This window comes from Poecilia latipinna, unplaced genomic scaffold (genome assembly GCF_001443285.1).
Source record: "Poecilia latipinna isolate Pla-1442-1.1 unplaced genomic scaffold, P_latipinna-1.0 Scaffold2414, whole genome shotgun sequence".
In the NCBI taxonomy this organism is placed as follows: domain Eukaryota; kingdom Metazoa; phylum Chordata; class Actinopteri; order Cyprinodontiformes; family Poeciliidae; genus Poecilia; species Poecilia latipinna.
Window position 1 is genome coordinate 13530 of NW_015115030.1, and position 18825 is coordinate 32354.

The 18825-nt window shown below is 39.2% G+C and overlaps 2 protein-coding genes across 3 annotated transcripts in view; both read left to right on the top strand.

Annotated features, from left to right (window-relative positions):
- The window catches only part of LOC106937698 (alpha-(1,3)-fucosyltransferase 9-like), a 10702-nt gene extending 8144 nt beyond the window's left edge, over positions 1–2558 (top strand). Inside the window, exons 2-3 of one of the 2 annotated variants that reach the window (XM_015019335.1) lie at positions 482–658; positions 854–2558. In XM_015019335.1, the coding sequence (XP_014874821.1) occupies positions 646–658; positions 854–1941 (1101 nt within the window). In that variant the 5' untranslated portion in view covers positions 482–645 and the 3' untranslated portion in view covers positions 1942–2558. Of the gene's footprint in view, positions 1–68; positions 659–853 lie in introns of those variants that run through there. The other variant, XM_015019336.1, reaches the window with a different exon arrangement.
- A 4905-nt stretch (positions 2559–7463) lies between these two features.
- On the top strand, positions 7464–14352 carry fhl5 (four and a half LIM domains 5). Its single transcript, XM_015019331.1, has 8 exons — positions 7464–9329; positions 9427–9568; positions 9649–9790; positions 9883–10064; positions 10196–10370; positions 12491–12660; positions 12778–12964; positions 13725–14352. The coding sequence occupies exons 4-8, from the start codon at positions 9903–9905 to the stop codon at positions 13874–13876; spliced, it is 846 nt and encodes a 281-aa protein (XP_014874817.1). The 5' UTR covers positions 7464–9329; positions 9427–9568; positions 9649–9790; positions 9883–9902; the 3' UTR covers positions 13877–14352.
- Positions 14353–18825: the final 4473 nt, after the last annotated feature.

Consider the following 18825-nt stretch of genomic DNA (forward strand, 5'->3'; position numbering starts at 1 on the left):
TATATATATATATATATATATATATATATATATATATATATATATATATATATATATATATATATACTGTTGATATTCATGATGTCAGCTTTGCAGAGTATAGAAGACAGATTATATGGTGTTTAACACCGTCATGAACAATTATATGTTGTGAGAGCCATATCGTCAGATTGAGGGGAGCAGACTCTGACTGCTTCACACTCACTGGCATGACATCACTGGAAAAAAAAAAAAAAAAGATGAGACCTTGAGGTTTCTAAACTGTGCACTGATCTAAATATTGCATCGTATCTGAGATTGTATGTCAAATTATGACCTTGAGGTATGTTGACTCAAATGCATCATAAAAGGGGAGAAAATGATATATTTACACTAATGAGTGTAAGTAAACGTCAAACCAGAGCTGTATCTCTGTATCCATATTAAATAAAATGTGCTTAATCTGTTATTTCTTGTTCTCTGTTTCCATGCTCACCTGAAGGTGGCATCGTTAAGAAGACCTGCAGATTTAAGATCAACGAAACCTCCGAAGACCATCAAGGACACATTTTCAAATTACGCTAAAACCACCGGAGGGTCTCTGAGTGCTGGCCGACAGATTTGTTTGAATAACACCGATTCATAGGAGTTTGTTTGGATCTAACCATGGAGCCAACAGGTCTGTAAGCAAAGTGTTTAAAGAAGCTTTTCTTTTCTGAAATTATGTGAAAATGGGGTACATGTGCAGCTGGTTTTTTTAGTTATGTTAAAAATAAATTATTTTCTGTAAGAACCTGCAGTAATCAGGAATAAATTGAGGAATATTGACAATTAATAATTTTCATGTTTTTTCTTGTTTTGGTGCCCTTCTTAGGACAGAGCAAACCATCTGGATCTTTGCACAAATTCCTCAGAATGGTTCTCTTCTGTGTTTTTATTCTTGGATGTTTTGTGACTATTTCTTTAATGTACAATATATCATCCACCACCTGTTTAAACCATCTACCAGAGTCATCAGATTCCACAAAGAGCATCCAGCATGTTTGTAACGAAACCAATGACAAAAAAATGACTACAGTTCTCATCTGGCTGTGGCCCTTTGGAGAAAAATATGATCCGAACGTCTGCAGCTCAAACTTCAACATCCAGGGCTGCTTCGTTACAGGAGACAGAAACTTCTACAACAAATCGGACGGGGTCGTCATCCATCACAGAGACATTGCCGGGGACCTGTCCAACTTGCCGAAATCACAGAGACCTCTGTTCCAGAAATGGATCTGGATGAACTTTGAGTCGCCATCAAATTCAGACCGACTACCCGGGATTAATAACTTGTTCAATCTGACTCTCACTTACCGTCGAGATTCCGACATCCATGTGTCTTATGGGTCTATTGTAGCAGCAGATACTGTGGAGGACTTTGTACCACCAAGCAAAAACAAACTGGTCTGCTGGATCGTCAGCAACTGGAGTCCCAATCATGCAAGATCAAAATATTACAATGAGTTGAGAAACCATGTGAAAATTCAAACGTATGGACGTGCCTTTAACAACTACATCTCTGACAAAGACTACACCCCTACTATGTCTAGTTGTAAGTTTTATTTGTCCTTTGAGAACTCAATCCACAAGGACTACATCACTGAAAAACTCTACAACCCCCTCTATGTGGGCACAGTGCCGGTGGTTCTTGGCACAACCAGAGAAAACTACGAGAACTTTATTCCAAGAGACGCTTTTATCCACGTGGATGATTTTGAGTCACCCAAAGAGCTGGCTGACTACCTGCTTCTTCTGGACAAGAACCAAGAAATGTACCTTGGATACTTCAAATGGAGACGGCACTTAAAAGTAAAGAGAGTCGATTTCTGGGCAGGGCACACATGTAAGGTCTGTGATTACCTGAGGCGGAATAACGAATACAAGGTAATTAATAACCTTAACAAGTGGTACTGGGATTGATGGACCGCGCGGCACTCATCACCTCTTCATAACATTGTACTCAGAGAAAAGTCAAGATGATAATGTAATGGAATATTTACATGAAGAATGTGAGTAAGCAAAAATGAAAAAATAATGTAAAGTTAAACGTAAAGGTAGTTTATTATTTTTGGGAACAATGTTTGTACTTTATTTAAATGTTATTCTTACATGCTTTTATGTCAGATTTACACGTCTAATGCAGGATATATATCTTTGTGTGAAGAAATATTGAAGCCACTTTCTTTTGTGCACATGGGTGTGATAAGGAGAGCTGGATTGTTAACTGATCAATCAGTCAATAAGTAAAAGGGATTTTGTTTATGTAATCTCTAGATAGTCTCATTATTTGCTCAAATTTGTTTCCTCATATGTGAAAGATGTTACTTTTTGTAATATTTACCTCAATTGAAAGTGGAGATCCCAGCGGTGAGTGGAAGTTGCTGTTAATGCAATATCGTTGTTTGGTTAGAAGATGCACTTCTTTACTTTACTTCTTTACTTTGCACTTCTTTTCTGTAAGGGTCTGGTCCCTATCCAGTGTGATGAAGTTACGACTGGATTTCTGAAGAAATAAATTGTGCTGTATATATTTTTAATATTCAAATCTTATTGTAAGAGTGTGGAAAGCAAATGGAGCTGTGATGTAACTTTGTTGGTGATGCTTTATGCAATTAAGAGGTTTTAGATAAAAACTGACAATTAAGCAGGAAAGCAGAATAGGAGCTATGCTGGTAGCGCCAGAGCATGAGGTATTTTTATATTAAATTTGTAGCAGATGGCAGTCTGCTTTCATTACCTTATTGAGGAAGTTGTGCCAAAATGAGCCACAGATTTTGGCCAGTCCAACATAAACTTTTTTTTACAGTTTTTCCTGTGTAAAAGCAAAGTGTCATCAGTGTATTTGGAAATTCAAGGGAAATGCCTTTTTTCTACTTTTTATGGGTTTTGTATTTTTGCTCTAACTGTGGATGCATGTGTGAATTGAAAAATGAAGTGAATAAAGGTACGGGTAAATGAGCAAACCTGAATAAATAAAGAGTCTGGTGTTTTTACAGCAAACATTTGCCTGGAAAACTGAGTTGAAACCAGATTTTTACATACACAAGACAATTCAGTTCAAGTGAGTTTATTTATGTAGTGCAGAAACACAACAAATGTCTACAGCCTTAACCAAACTTATTTTGTTTGTATACAGAAACATGAAGCCAACTGTATCGAATGATATTGTAATAATTAGAGTTGTTTGTCAAGGATGAAGCTGAAGAAGCGAGAAGGATAGTGAAAAGGTAAATGGTAAATTACTTGACAATAGACAGGAACCAGGTGCAGCAGTGAGAGGAGGCAGAACAGGTAGACTGAGAGAAGAAGACTAAACAATCTCCCATGCGTCATCTGAAGCGTTGACATCGGCTCTCGTTGACATAGTGGCCATCTTGTTCCCTCACAGACACCAAGACCGGGTTGAACTATTTCACACAGAGCAGGCCTAAAGCCTTGATACTGCAAGTATTTTAGATTAATAATAGGAAATGTCGTGAAGCTGAACTCTAAGGTCCCAAAGGGTAGCAAAACGTACACACAAAAATAAGAATATATCAAGACATTATGTTGTTTATGCTAAGTAACATAAAAAATCTCTTCAAAATACTTTTTTGTGCAACCATCTCCTAACACTATTTTACAGGACCTAACACTGTAAGTAGCACCTCATAATTAAAAAGTCTGTTGCAAGTTCTGGCAACATAGCTAGCAGAACAAGAAAGTCTTAGATGCTGTGGTTACTCCATTCATTGTTGGTGTACTTGACCAACACAAGAATGTCTTCAGTTTGAAAGCGTTGTGAATACTTCTGCATGGAGTCATCTTTCCAAGAAATTGATTTTAGTTTTTTCGTCAGAACTTCTTTCTTCCTGCCACTCTGCGCAATGTGAGACATGATGCATTCAGACCGGATAGACCGGTAGACTCGGTTTGATTGGGGACTCAAATTGCAACATTTGAAAACAACAGTTTTCAGAACTGTAGTTTAAATTCAAACTGCACTGTGTCAAACGACTAAAACTAACTGGAAAACCTGTCGTCGTTCCCCAGCCCCCACCACCGCCGCCTGTGGGAGTGCTGCACCAAGATCTACTGAAGAAATAGACACAAAACCTCTTAAGAAGACCAGCGCAACTTCCTTCTTCACAAAAAGTAAATAAAAACGGAGTGGTGTCAGATTTCACAGGTTGTAGGATTTCCTCATTGATATACATTACTGGTTCGGACATCGCCTGTTAGCCGCTAACGCTAGCGACGTTCCTGCAGGCGCCATTACTACACGGTGAGTCTGTCCACTAAACCAGGCTGTTCCAATGTGGGATGAGCAGAAATCTGTCACAAAATGATCGTAGTGCCTTTATTTCTTACCCAATTTCTATAAACATGGCCTAAATTAAGCCATGCTTAATTTAAGCTGAGAAAATTGCTGATGTTTGTATTCTCCCTTGATATAAATCTATAAGCAGTTTGGTTTCTATCATCTATCAAGATGCAAAAGAGAACTAAGAAAATTGCTCTTTTATATTGGTGAATAATTACATAATTCATACATTAATTAATTATATAATTAATTAATAGAAAAGAAAATATTGAATAAGACAAACCTAAGAATAACCAACATGAACTGATCTCACACAATGAACACAAAAGGGAATTTGTACACAAAGGCTAGCCTACACAAAACAAGGAGGCCAGGGGAAAAAAAAAAAGACAAACAATAAACAATTAATTCAAACCAACAAATTAAAACTATAACACAAATGTGGAGACAAAATCAGATTTGGTCAAATCAGGACTCAATAGGTCACATGAGCTTCTTCCTTTGCTCCAACAGTTCAATCTTTATGCTCTGTTGCATTTGTTCCCGTTACCCTCACTAATTAGTGGTTTTCTTATGGTAAGCATCTATTCATTCCCATTTCCTTGAGTTCACTTTACATTGTGCGTGACACTGCATGTGAAAATGTTTTTTCTTTCACTATTGAACATAACCTTGAGCTCTAATGCTGTTTTTCTTCAATCTGATGTCATAAAACGCATTAGTAAGGAGCAAAGAACACGCCAACAGAGATAGCCAAAACTTCTCAAGAGGCTAATCAAGCACTGAAGCTATGACTACAGGCTTTATGCAATGAGTCCACTGGGGGACAACTCTCACCAGGGAGAAAAGCTATTATATGTCTTACACTGCACCACAACTGTTTCAGAGACTAGCTTCATGCAAATTATACAAATCCGCTCAGCATGGTCATTGGACCTATTCTGTTATTAAGTTTTTTTCTCTATTTTGAGATTTTTTATGACAAAATGAGATCTTGTTCATAAAAACTTAAATTTAAAAGGATCACCTAGTGCTATGATCCAAAGTGCTAATTTGAAGGAAGTTACATAAAAAGAAGTATCTGAATAAATTTTCATTATTTTAACTTTTCTTTGTGACAAATAAAATCTTTTTTTTTTGTTCTAGCTGAGCTACAACAGGAAAGCAATTTTAAAAAGGATGAGGCACTAACTCCACACTGAACTTAAATGTTCATCTAAAGCTGCGTTAAGCCAAATGTAAACATCAGCAGAATAAAAGAAAATAACATGTGAATCCAGCTGCCTGTAGTATTCAGGAAGCTGAATACTACAGTGGTTTTGTGTTGAGGACCCTGAAACTGGTGGGTTTTCTATGACATTCAAGTTCAACTTGTACAATTTATAGTTTATGTAGCGAAACAAATCCAAACTGATATAAACATTTTTCAAATGTCTAATTAGTATTAGTATTAATCATCAAAGTTCCTGAAAGGATTACAGGGCATTTTCTCATATTTCATTGGGCATAATTAATCATCTCAACTTAATTAACCCGACGTGGACACAGCTTTTGGCAACCATCCCAAGATGCTGTGAAAACAAAAACACAGATTACATATATTCACAGCTGTAGTCATTATTTGTAATGAACACTGACTGCATAAAATACAGACAAAATGTCAATATGTCTGCTTGTATTTTATGTAAACATACAGAATTTCTGATACTTTAGGGGTTGAATGTGTAATTGTAATCTTTATGCATTTTACACTCCTTTCATCATGTGTTTCATTAAACTTCAACCGAAAACATTCACCTCTACCAAAGCCTACAGTTTTGAACACTTAAAATTAATCTTTTGTATCACAGGTGAGTTAAAATTGAGCATTTGGTTTCTGTACATTAATTTAGTTCCTGTGTTGTGTCCTTGATAGCTCCCAGTTGTGTCTCGTGCTCCTTGATTAGCCCTTGTGTATTTAATCCCACCTTTGTTCCCAGGTCCTTGTCGGATCCTTGTCTATACTGTCTCGTCATGTTGTGTTGTTGACTACCGGTGCTGCCAGAGTTTGAGTTTATGCTCACCTGTGCTGCCTGGACTTCTCTGTGCTCTTCTTTTGCTCATCATTAAACTACAACTGTTCTCCAACGCCTGGGTCCGCCGTGCATATCTCGTCACCAAAACCCACAAAACATGACACGTTATTCAAAACTCCGTGGATACAAGTCACCGATCTTGACATCCATTCAGAATCACACCCTCCCTTTTGCTGAGGACTGCCGGGGAATTGGGATGAGTTAGTGAAGGCACTCACAAGGCCTTGCTGAAGGGATTTATGGTTTTGTGAGACTGCAGACTGAAATGATTGTACATCCTTGCCTCCTACAGCCCCCTCTGTGACTATCCTGTTCAGCTGAAAATACTGTGTTGAAAGCAAGCCCTCCACATGGCAGCAGAGCACAGAGGCCTTCAGAAGGACAGGTTTGTGTGACTCCTCTCATTAACTACTAAAGCTGCCCCTCATTCCAGCCTGATGGGAGCCACTTATGTTATCATCACCATGCCAACCAGCTGTCAGCTTTGGTGCAGCAAAGCTTTTGCACTTCACACAGATGCGTCTGTGTCATGCTGATCTCTCGCCCCGCCGCAAAGGAGTCGCCACCACAGTCAACGCTTTTCTTCTCTGGGACGGCCTGATTTAGGCAAAAAGGAGCAGCTGACACCTTATTGTAAAGCTTGAATAAATTAAGAGGACATCCGAGTCCAGGTCAAATAAAGGGCTATTTACTGGACTTAGACAGTCTGCATACAAAATCTGTTGGCAGCTGCCCACTGGTCGAGTTCCGGCGATTGACAGACAAAAAGGAACATGCAAAATCAGCAACCCCCTTTTTGCTCAGTAGGGTTGGCACCACCAGCTGTGCAGGTTAATATTACAAGAGGCTGATTATTCTGCGGAGGAAAATCACAAACAAGAGCCACTATATAGGTTAATGTGTAAAAGTTACCACATGATAATCTGCGGGTTGTTGACATGCCATGTATTTTATGTGATTTTAACTTGCAAATCCATGATGATTTTTATTTGATGGGGAAATATAGGACCCCTCCCGACCCCACTGAGGGACAAGGGTGTTCAGAAAATGGATGGATGGATGGGGAAATATAGGTCACTCCCTCTTTGCTTCGATGTCACATGACGACAGATGTGCAACAGCAAAAGATTAGGAGACACAATGTTGCAGTTGTCATGTAGTCGCTTCAGGGTTTACTTAACGTCTGCACGGCTTTTGTGCTCATCAATCACTCATCGAGACACCAGAGGAAGAGAGGATTTCATACGCTGATAATTTAATCTGAATCATCGTGTAGCTCTGCGTAATCCAGAGAATCTGTCCACTTCGGGGGAAAAAAAAAAAAAAAAAAAAAAGACTTCTCGAGTAAGGAATGACTTCAGGTCAGATACAGTTATTGTGCTGAGAGTCTTACGTAACGTGTTTGATGTGGGTCAAAAATAACTTAGCCCTGCGCCTTGGAGGTTGGAAGATGCAACCCACATACAGTGCAGAACCGTGTTCCAGTACCACAGGCTGAGCCAAGAAAAGGGTTTCAGTCGTTACCAGTGCATAAGTCCAGATACTTCTCTTTACGAGGGGTTGTTATGAGGTAAATGTCAAATGAAGACACAAGGGAACAGAGTTCATCCTCAAAGAATTTCATTCCTCGCTGCCTCATCTTTCTCTTTGACCTCCCCGTTTGCATCTGTGAGGGATTAGACTTGTGGTTTTCCCAGGCTATTTTGGACTCCACCCCCCTCCCCACCCCCAATATTGTCGTTGGAAAACTGATACAGACGCATGTATCGGGTCTCGACAGAAATTAGTTGTTCATCATCTTTGACGTGGATTTTTTTTATTTTTTTTTATTGTATTATGCAGTACTCCAACACATTGTGTGGCAGATAACTATGAAGTGGAAGAAGAAGTGCATCTGGTTTAAAAGTCTTACAAATAAAAATCTTTTCTAACAGAACTATGCCCTTTGACCTAATCTACACCATAGTAGCTCTGGCTGTGTGTTCAGGGTCACTGTCGTGAAAGAAAGTAAAGCTCCTCACCAGTCTGAAATCTGCCGTGTCTAATAGGTTTTCTTCCAGAATCATCTTGTAATTAACCCCCATTTGTCTTCCATGTCTCTGTCCATGAAAACCGCACCAATGTTTCACCAAAGGGAGATGTGTTCAGGTTAATGAGCAATGTCTTCTGTCACACATAAAGTTTTGCATGTTGGTCAAAAAGTTATATGACGGAAGCACCTTTGTCCAAATGTCTGCTGCCTCATCTCTTAGCATGAGTTTTTAGAGCTTTCAGTGTTCAATGCTTTCAATGTTTTTGCTCCACCACTCTTACAAAAAAGACAGATGGTTGTGGAGTCAATTGATTCCCAAACATAAGCTGTGGATCTCTGCAGCTCCTCCAGAGTCACCATTGACTTCTTGACTTCTCTGATGAAGGCGCTCCATCTGCTGAAGTGGTCGACCATGTCTTGGCAGCTGTTCAGAGCACAGTTGTGCTTAACAAACTGGGAAAAAGTTGAAGAGGGATGAGTGCCTTTACAAGGTGCTATAAATGTTGACATTTGTTGTCTCCTACATGATGACTTTTATCCTTGGAGCTTGGCTTAGCTTATTGAACCAAACACGATCTGCAACCAAAGAAGCACTATGATTAGCAAGATAGTCCACATTTAAACTGCCTGTTCTACTCCTCCTTGTCTTTATTTTACCGTGGATGGATTAAGCGCACACTAAGCCGGAGCTTTCCCTTTGTGAAGTGCTGCCAAGCAAACGGTAAGAGGCTCCTGGCTCTCAGGTTCAGTACCTGGCATCCACGAAGCTGCTGCTGGCACCTACCTTTCATCAGCCATCTGTAATCGCCTGTGCCCCCGACAACTTCCACAAGTGTGCCCTTGCATGTCGCAGCGTCCAAATGGCCAGCTGTCTCTGCTTTTGGACCTCTGTATGACAGTAATTGATCACTTTATCATTCGTATAGCTTGACATTTTTCCCCAAGAGTACGTTTTTGTATCCAGAATGAAATTTCTGCTTGCATTTTTTTTTTAGCTTCATGGTGGGTAAATCAGCGACAATGAGAACAAATCAAAGGCTTTCGTGATGTGTTCTCTCGATGAGCTCCCTTAAAAGGTGAAGGAGGATTCAGCGCAGTATGCACATTCTCTCTAGAGATTACCACTAATATGAGCAGGTCTGTATTTATAGAAGAGCCCCACACTAGACACCCCATAATCCTCCCTGACCCCTGTTTCAATCCCTGCCTCATCCCAGTGTTTGGACGAGTTGACCATCGCTGTGCCTGACTTCAGCCTCACTCTCGCCTCACATCAGCCGAGGTAGACGCTTTAGAGGACAGCTCTGCTCTTTGGGGAAGAAGAGGGAACATTTTCTCTGCATATTCTACTTGATTAAAAGTGAGAAGTCCAGGGACTACCACACTTCTCGAATAATATTTCTTGTTCGTCCTCGTTGTCTGTTCATCCTGCTGCTCTGTTTGACCCACAGATAAAGAAAAGCGAAACAAAATGTCCTCCGTTGAGCGGTTTGACTGTCATTACTGCAAAGACTCTTTGCTGGGGAAGAAGTACATCATGAAAGAGGACACACAGTATTGCACAAAGTGCTACGAGAACCTATTTGCTAACTGCTGTGAAGTGTGCTCTTTACCTATTGGCTGCAACTTCAGGGTAAGTATGAAACAATGACGCCCTGGGGGAAAAAAATATATGTCATCCTCAGACTCCAGCTGCAGCAGAAATGTTCCCTGAATGAGTAGCAGCTGAATGATCTGAAGCTAATGTGGATTCAACATTTGTAGGACCTGTCCTATAAGGATCACCACTGGCATGAGCAGTGCTTCAAGTGTGCAAAGTGCAGCCGCTCACTGGTGGAGAAGGCCTTTGCAGCCAAGGAGGATTTACTGCTCTGCACTGAATGCTATGCACACGATTACTCATCCAAATGCAACACCTGCAAGAAGACCGTCATGCCAGGTACTGGCAGCCATGAACACAGCTCCACGAGATTAAGAATGAGGCTTACTGTGTTTAATAACATATTACACTTAGGGTAATATGTTGGGCAAAACTTTTATGTCATTAGTGAAACTGAGAGCTTCTTTATTGATCTTAGCAACACTCAACAGTTGCAAGCGAAACCATCCAAACACAAGGTCTATTAATAGCCATTCTGCAGTTGTTCCCACATCTACAGTTTCCAAAGCACTGAGTGAGCTTTTAATCTCTGGTTTTAATAAGCCCATATCAGGTTTATACAGGGATTTGTCAAATGTGTCTGGAGCTGAAATCTTTCAATGGCCAAACAAAACTTATCTTTCTCACCTTTCAGTTTGAGCCAGTGTTGCTCTTTTATGTTTATAAGGCTTCCTTCCCTTAAGTCTTGCATATTCCTTTAGGAGTTGTCATTTTCAGGCAAATGGAGCTCCAGAAAGTTTTCTAAGGTACTGATGGGGGTGGAGGGGGCACTGATAGTTTAGGGCAAGGGTCTGCGTTCTGCAGGCCTGAAGTCATAAATGGCTCTTTGGACCTTGCAGAATAATTTTTGTTAAAATGATGAACATCTAATGCTTTCAAATATAAACCACATTTTCTCAGTTATCCTTATTTTCTTGGAATAACTGCATTGAATGTCCATAATTCATTGCCTTTAAGTAGGAATCAGGTTTTTTTTAATGATTTTCCACAAAAATAAATCCAAGAAGAAAATGTATTCTTCATCTTTTTTGCTTAAGTTTTCTTTATTTTAATATCCAAAAATAGAACCAAAAGGATGGATATTTTAAAATGACATCAAGTTTCCAACAGTAGATGTTTATCAAAAATGATAAAATGCCTTCCTTCAAAACGTTGTGTGATATTTGCTGCTCCGAACTAGTTTTATTCACCTGAAATAAGGGTAAAAATGGTTCTTTGATTTGCTCAAAGATGAAGACCCCTACAGTCTATGGTACAATTTAACAAAAACTGAAAGAAATATAATGTAAGACAGTACAATCAGAGTTTTTAACGACAAAGGAGTATGGATAATGGGAAACATCATGCCAAGTAAAGCATAAGTACAACACCTAGCAGCCTCATAGTTTTGCTAGAAACTGATTCTTCAGTAAAGTGATGGTTCTGATATCTGCTTGTTTTTGAAGAGAAGTTCTGGGAAGTAAATATCAGTCATAGTTTAGTTATCTGTAGTAGATGTAGACAGATACTCCTTCATGTGATCTCCTTGGAATTTATTTATTTTATTTTTTTTCTGTGAAGCTGGGGCAAGTCAGAGCAGCATTTATCTGAAATGGCAAGCACCAAAACAAATCCTAGTGTTTTCAGACTTGGAACTAGAAAACCGTCAATTCAGAAACTTTCAGCTTCCAAGACAAATTTGTACTCAAAAGTTGTTGTTTTTTCCAAGTGCACATAAAAAGGGAACATAGCAAATACAAGAATGTGCCCTAATGTGGAAAGTCTAACTACGAGTTAGAGCAGTTTGGTATTCGAGGCGGCCGCATTTAAAACATAATGACAGTTGCTATTATAAATTATTCATTAACACTTGTACATATTTAAACCTGAGCTGCGCTCATAGTACATGTAGGCATAACAAGTAAAAGATAAAAAAACAAGAACAAAGCAGTTTACAATCAGTGAGAAATGTTTTAGTTTTCCTAAAATGCTTTTATAGTTCTAAAAATATTTTTCCAGGACTTTTCATTACAAAATCAACTTGCCTAATTAGAATAAAATTTGCTTTAAAATTTCTCTTAAAGCACTGAATCAGGATCTTCTGATTTGGTTGATTTGGTTGTTTGTCGACATGCAACTTCCACAAATCACTTTTGCATGTAGAACCTAAAGATATTTCCTGATCAGAACAATATTTAGTCCAGTATTTGCAATAATTCTCTACAACATTTTATATTATAAACTACTAACATCACCTTTATAAAGTTACCCAGTAATTATACCAGTTATGCAGATCCATCTATAATCTCTAACCTTAGATTGCACAGGCTCCACTGACCAACTAAAACTATTTTCGGCAGCATGTATTCTGTCATTGAGGTGCCATATGCTGGCTTCGCTGCTCTCGTGTCGTTTGCCAGGTTCCCGAAAAATGGAGTACAAGGGGAACAGCTGGCATGAGACTTGCTTCCTGTGCCACCGCTGCCAACAGCCAATAGGAACCAAGTCTTTCATCCCCAAAGACTCTGGCTACTTTTGTGTGCCCTGCTTTGAAAAGCAGTTTGCATACCAGTGCTGTGCTTGTAAGAAGGTAAAAAACAAAACAAAAAAAAAACATAAGTGTGTAATTTTTATGTAATGACTACTCAGGTCAATCTGAGAAAGAATTACCATTTGCGCTCATATTTGTTGTATCGTGTATCATCAGGCCATCACCACGGGTGGCGTGACCTATCAAGATAAGCCGTGGCATCGTGAGTGCTTCCTCTGCATCGGCTGCAGAAAGCAGCTTTCAGGGTATCGCTTCACGTCCAGGGAAAACTACCCCTACTGCCTGGACTGTTTCAGCAACCTGTATGCAAAGAAGTGTGTCGGTTGCACCAAACCCATTTCTAGTGAGTCGTTCTCTGTATGTTTTGCATAACTTTGCTGTCATAAGGGTCGTAATAACGTGGGATCATGAGGTATGCATTTAAACGGCTGGAGAGACAACAAAAAGGAAAAACTTTCAAAAGTAGGAACAGATTAAAGGATTTTTAATTATTGCAGATGCTTCCCATTCAACACATAGTAAAAATGAAACATAGTGATTATGATACACAATATTACACAAATCTACAAATACTGACTGTGCGTCAGCAGGTTGACAGACACTTTAGAAAATTCAAACTTGGGCTACGGCACGAGAGACCGATATCAATGCTATTGTGTCCTAGCCAGTTTCCTTTAAACATCAGGCAGCCATCTTGCATCGAATGGTTGGTAGTGTTCCAGCAGCACAATGATCACAAACACACATGAAAGCTGATTTTTACAATGAAGAAATGAATGGTCTAAAAGCCCCAACCTCAGCCTGAAAATTTGTGAACTTTGATTAAAGAGCAGATCCATGCAAGGGAACAAACCAGTGCAGTTACATCCCACCATTTTTCATAAGAAGAACGGTCTTCTTATGAAAGACCATTCATAAGGTTGTTAATGACCTCATCATTAACAACTGATCAGGTCAGTTGTTAATGAATAACAAGTGTAAGCTTTAGCTTTACTGGACGAGTTAGATAACACTAGCAATAAAATTTAAAAGGAAAAAACATGTGTGCATTCAATTTGGAGTTTCTTTAGCAAACGTACATGTCACCTGTTTATCTTTTTCAGGTTTGGCAGGTGCCAAATACATCTCATTTGAGGAGCGCCAGTGGCACAGCGAGTGTTTCACCTGCATGCAGTGCTCTGTGTCTCTGGTGGGACGCGGCTTTCTCACCCAGCGGGACGACATTTTGTGCACCGACTGCGGCAGGGAGAAATGACCTGTGCATGACAAGTTCACCCACGATGCAACATCTTATGCTCTCTTTTGTTAATACGCTGGGCACGTTAATCGGTACTAGATTGGATGATGCTGTTCCCTCATAACGTGATCAACATTTTCTCATTTTGCTTTAATGTAGTGTTCTTTTGTGAAAGTCTTCATAATGGCATTCATATCAATGCTACTGTGACATTTGGTGCTTCTGTAAACTTCTCAGTTTCCTGTAAACATGTACAGCCGTGGTGCTTTATGCAAAGATGCTTATTCATTTTGACAAGAGTGAAATAATGTTTGTTTTTAGACTGTAGATCAAAAATATGTGAGAAAAAACTGAATTACTTGGTGCTAAAAAAAAGAAAACAGTATCTGCTGCCTTGCATGACACTTGCACATCAATGCATGCAAATATATTCACAAAATAACATGAATTTTGTCAAAATATAAGACGTTGCTGCAATAAAGTATTCTAATATCTGTTGTTTCTCATTTCAAGAGGAGATTATCAATTTGATTTAGATGCACACACGTACTGAATGCACAGGCATTGTTAATTAGCAATGCTAAAGTGTTCAGTATTTGATAATGCCACACACATATTCAATGAAACTAAAAAATTACAGTACGTCTAATGAAATAAAACTACTAAGGTTTGGTACAAGTCAAGAAAATTCAAACACTCAAAATGTATATTTACAGATTTAAAAAAGCACAAATAGATACCTGAGTTTATGCCAAAGCTACTGCGAATGATGCCAGTAAAAACTCAGCAGCACATCTGAGGACAGTCCCACATTTCAACCATCTGCTCGTCCCGAGAGACCGACACACGTCTGCCCTCGGTTTGCTCTCCTCTGTGCTTCTTTGTGCTCTGGAAAAGCTCTGTGTTTATGCGTTGGTTGAATAACTTGATCTCAATGACTCTTTTAAAGCAGATGGGATTTCTTTTAGGTTCAGGATCATGATTCAGATCACAGGTGGGAGTAGAGAGAAATGTGTCTCTTTCCTAGATCCCACAGTCTGAGCTGCTGTAGGTGTTGCCACAATTAACAGGTACAGATTGGGTGAGAAGTTTGCTGGCATGACTGTCACGTTACTGCTGGACTTTTAATTATTTATTTGAGTTGATCTTGTTTTTTAATCATCTTTAAAATCACAATATGTGCAGGCTTCTCATGCTGATAAATATCTCAGGAAGTTGCATAGCAACCAGTGAGTAATGTTTCCATTATATTTCTGGCATAATTCTGGCTCAATATTTCACCAAGGGTTTCTTCTCTGAAATGGCAGAGAAATTTAAAATGTTTGGTCCTGATTGTCCAGAAAATGTAAATCTACCTTTTAAGGGCAATCCAGAAATGTAATGCTGACATGTATTATCTCTTCCAAAACCAGCTTTAATATGTGCTAGGTATTATCTTCCTGTCTGAACATCAGACTGTGTCAAAGTTGCAAATGTGAAGCTGTTAATTCAAATGTTCTCTCCTCCTAAAACCAAATGAAGTTGTATCAACCACCTGCCCTCAAAAATCCTGTAAAATAAACTCTTAAAAGTCATTAACCTGTACAATATTCATGCCAAATATTATGTAAACGTCTGAACTGTTTGACTCCTTTGCAAAACCAGAGGACGTTAAGAGCTTCCATACCTAAATCACACGAGGCAGCGTGTTGTTACCTAGCGCTTTTTATTTGGGTCAGAGCTTTCCACCTTGTCAAACAGTCTGATTCAATCATTTCACAGCACTCAAAACCCAAACATACATCCTGCCTGGGGATATTTGCTTCTAGAGAAAATCCTTCCCTTATCCTCATCCCTCAGGCATGCTTGCGATAAAGACATGGAAATGCCTGCGTCCTCCCCTGCAGTGGCCGAGGGAAGTGCTGGCAGCCGGAGACGTGTTTCCCTCGCATCCAAATGCTGAACGTCTGCAGCGTGTTGGAACAGCAGCGCAAACAGACTTCAGGTCTCAGTGGAGATCTTCTGAACCAGGTGAACCAACCAGCCAACAAATCAGCTCCCAGCACAAACAGCAGAATATTCATACGCAACAAGTTACTTGCTTAATTGATTTGTAATTTATTTCATTTTCTAAGAATATTTTTACTTATCTAATTGGATTTATATATATATATATATATATATATATATATATATTTCAGAGATCATTGGATTCAGTATAGGTAAAGATGAGGCTTTACACACCAGATTTTTCACTTTTTTTTGTCAAGCTGGACTCATCCATTCATGTGCCTTCACTGTTTTCCAGCTGGATGATGAAACCGTCACAGGACAGCAGATGGTGTCTGATATTTGCTGTTACTTCTTCTAACTCTCATATTAAGGGTTGGATTTGTAGTTCACATACCAACGGTATTTTTTTCTGTCATCTATCTGGCTGTAAGTTGATAATTTGTGTGACATTTATATAGTCGCAGGCTGCCTCGGTTATTTTTTCTGGCATATTGGTGCTTAGTTTTTCGCCGACAGGAGCTGCAGAAGGCCATCTCTTGCCTGGCTGCATTTGTTAATTGTAACCAACAGGGTTTCTCACATGCCAGGAATCTATTCATAGAGTAAAATGGCTCCGAATCTCAGAATGTAATGAATAAATCTGAAAGAAATTAGCCTTCTGTAATAAGTTCCTAACAAAACATGAAGCTCCGATCAATGCTCATTATTGTTCTGTTCTGTGAAAGTGAGCTGGTTCCTCTGGGAAATTATCAACTTGAGTTAAAGATGTAGCCATGAATCAGTAGAGAGTTTTTTTTATTATTATTATTCTCTTAAAATAAACAAACGACAGAGGTTTAAAAAAAAAAACATCTCATCATTACTTGGCCTGTTAGGGAGCAATCTGGAGGAATAAATCAGGGATTGACATGCAGCAGAGAGGCTGATGGCGCCCTCCTGAGGCTTTATGTGGAAGTGATTTTTACTGCATCGCCTCTCCGAAGGCCACTGTGATCACTTACATTTTTGGATACCCTACGGAAGAGAATTAGGGCCACTGGAAAGAAAAAAAAATCTGACTTTAATCTCAGAATTCTGACTTTAATCTCAGAATTCTGATTTTAATCTCAGAATTCTGACTTTTTTCTCAGAATTCTGAACTGTTTTTTTTTTTTTTTTTTTTTTTTTTTCAGTGGCCCCAATCCTCTTCCGTAATACCCAGACATACTTTTGGTTGTGTATTATTAAATTTTTGTTTGTTGTCATTTTGTTTTCTCGGGTTTATTTATGTGGGTGTAGAAGGTCCTGGGTTCAAATCCAGGTGTGGACTCTTTCTGCAGAGAGCTTTTATTCCCAGGTTGTCTCTCTGAGTCTTTCCACAGTCTAAAAACATGACTGGTAAGCCAGTTTAACATGTAAGTGTGTGTGCAAGCTTTCTGATGTGTGTGTGTTGCCTTGTGATGGACCAGCTGTTCCCGTGACACTGCAAAGACAAGTGGATATAAAGAAAATGGATGGAAGTTTAATTAAGCCTCATCTTCGTGTTGTTATATCTGACATCCATTGGCTCAGTTGTGAAAAGTCCAGCTTCTAATGTTTAATAATTTACCTTTATCACAGGAAAGAGAGAGATAGAGGTGATATTATGCATTTGGACTTCTGCAGATTTGACTGATCCCATGTGTGCATCTTGCAATTCCTAACTCCAACTGCAGAGGGCAGAAGTACTCAGTGCAACTATTTTTTGCATATCTAAACATTACCTTAAATGCCTCCCATCATATTGCTTAAATTGCACCATTTAAGGGCCTATTTTGGTTTTAACTTGAACAATTTTCCCATTATTTTCAGCAAAAATAGGTGTGCAGGCTTTCAGTGTTCGCATAGTGATTTCTTTATGACCCTACATGTCATTACATTATAATTGTTATTTCTGACTTGTCTTTCCATTTGCCATTGTTTTTTTTGTTGTTTTTTTTGAGTGCTTTATCCGCAGTTTCATCAGACATGGGAACGGCACCATCCACTTACTGCAATCTTTTGAGTGTGTTATTAAATGCAGTGAAACATCAGCCTGTCTTCAGCTGGCGAGATATCAGATGTGTCTGGATTATGTTACATCAACCTCGCAGGGACAAGAACAGACAGAGCAAAAATGTGAAAGTGGCCAGAGATGATGTTGCATTAGCTAATGTGGGGGATCCAGCTTCTGCGAGTCCTCCGTCACTGCAAGATGTCAGCAAAGCACAAGTCACAGTGTTTGCCTTAGCAGAAGAACAGAACAAACAAAGAGAGAGCCTGCTTCTGCAGGGCCGGTGACTGCAGGGATCCAGAGTGACGGCTCAGACAGGATCTTTCCCAAATAATCTGTAGCTTTCTAGAAGCGTCGTCAGGTGTTTTTCATGTGAAAAGGGACTATTAATGTCTCGACAGAATCAACTGGATTTTCATTAATTCGTTCATCCACTGACTTTCGTTCTGCACTGAATTGCATTATAATTAGGATCATGTTTGAGTCTGTGTCACAGTTCCTTGACTTTGAGCTTAGTTAGTCACATTGCTTTCCAGTTTTGTGGTTCTCTTGTATTTCTGTTCCATCTTAGAAAGTGTCAGATTTTAAAGGCCGTATGGGTGTTTTTGTAGGGCGCCATTAAAAAGGGTACCAGATTAAACAATTTCAACTCAACTGTGCTGTCAATGAAGAGTTGGTTATTCTTTGTGTTGAGTAGATGCCACCTGCTTGCTACTGTTTCCTTGCAATTAATTATTGGAATAAGAATTTTCCCTTCAGTTCCACACACTTATGCTCCCTACCCGCACATCTTCACTTCCTGTGGTAATTAAGACTCACCTGTTGCCACACCAATCAATGTGCTTTGATATTTAATTTTCCAGTCTTCATTTGCTCTTCACTGATTTCTGATGAGCTCCGGGGCTCCTGTCTGAATTGTGTTATTCTGTGAGTTTCTTGTTTTAAACTATCTACTTGTTTCCTC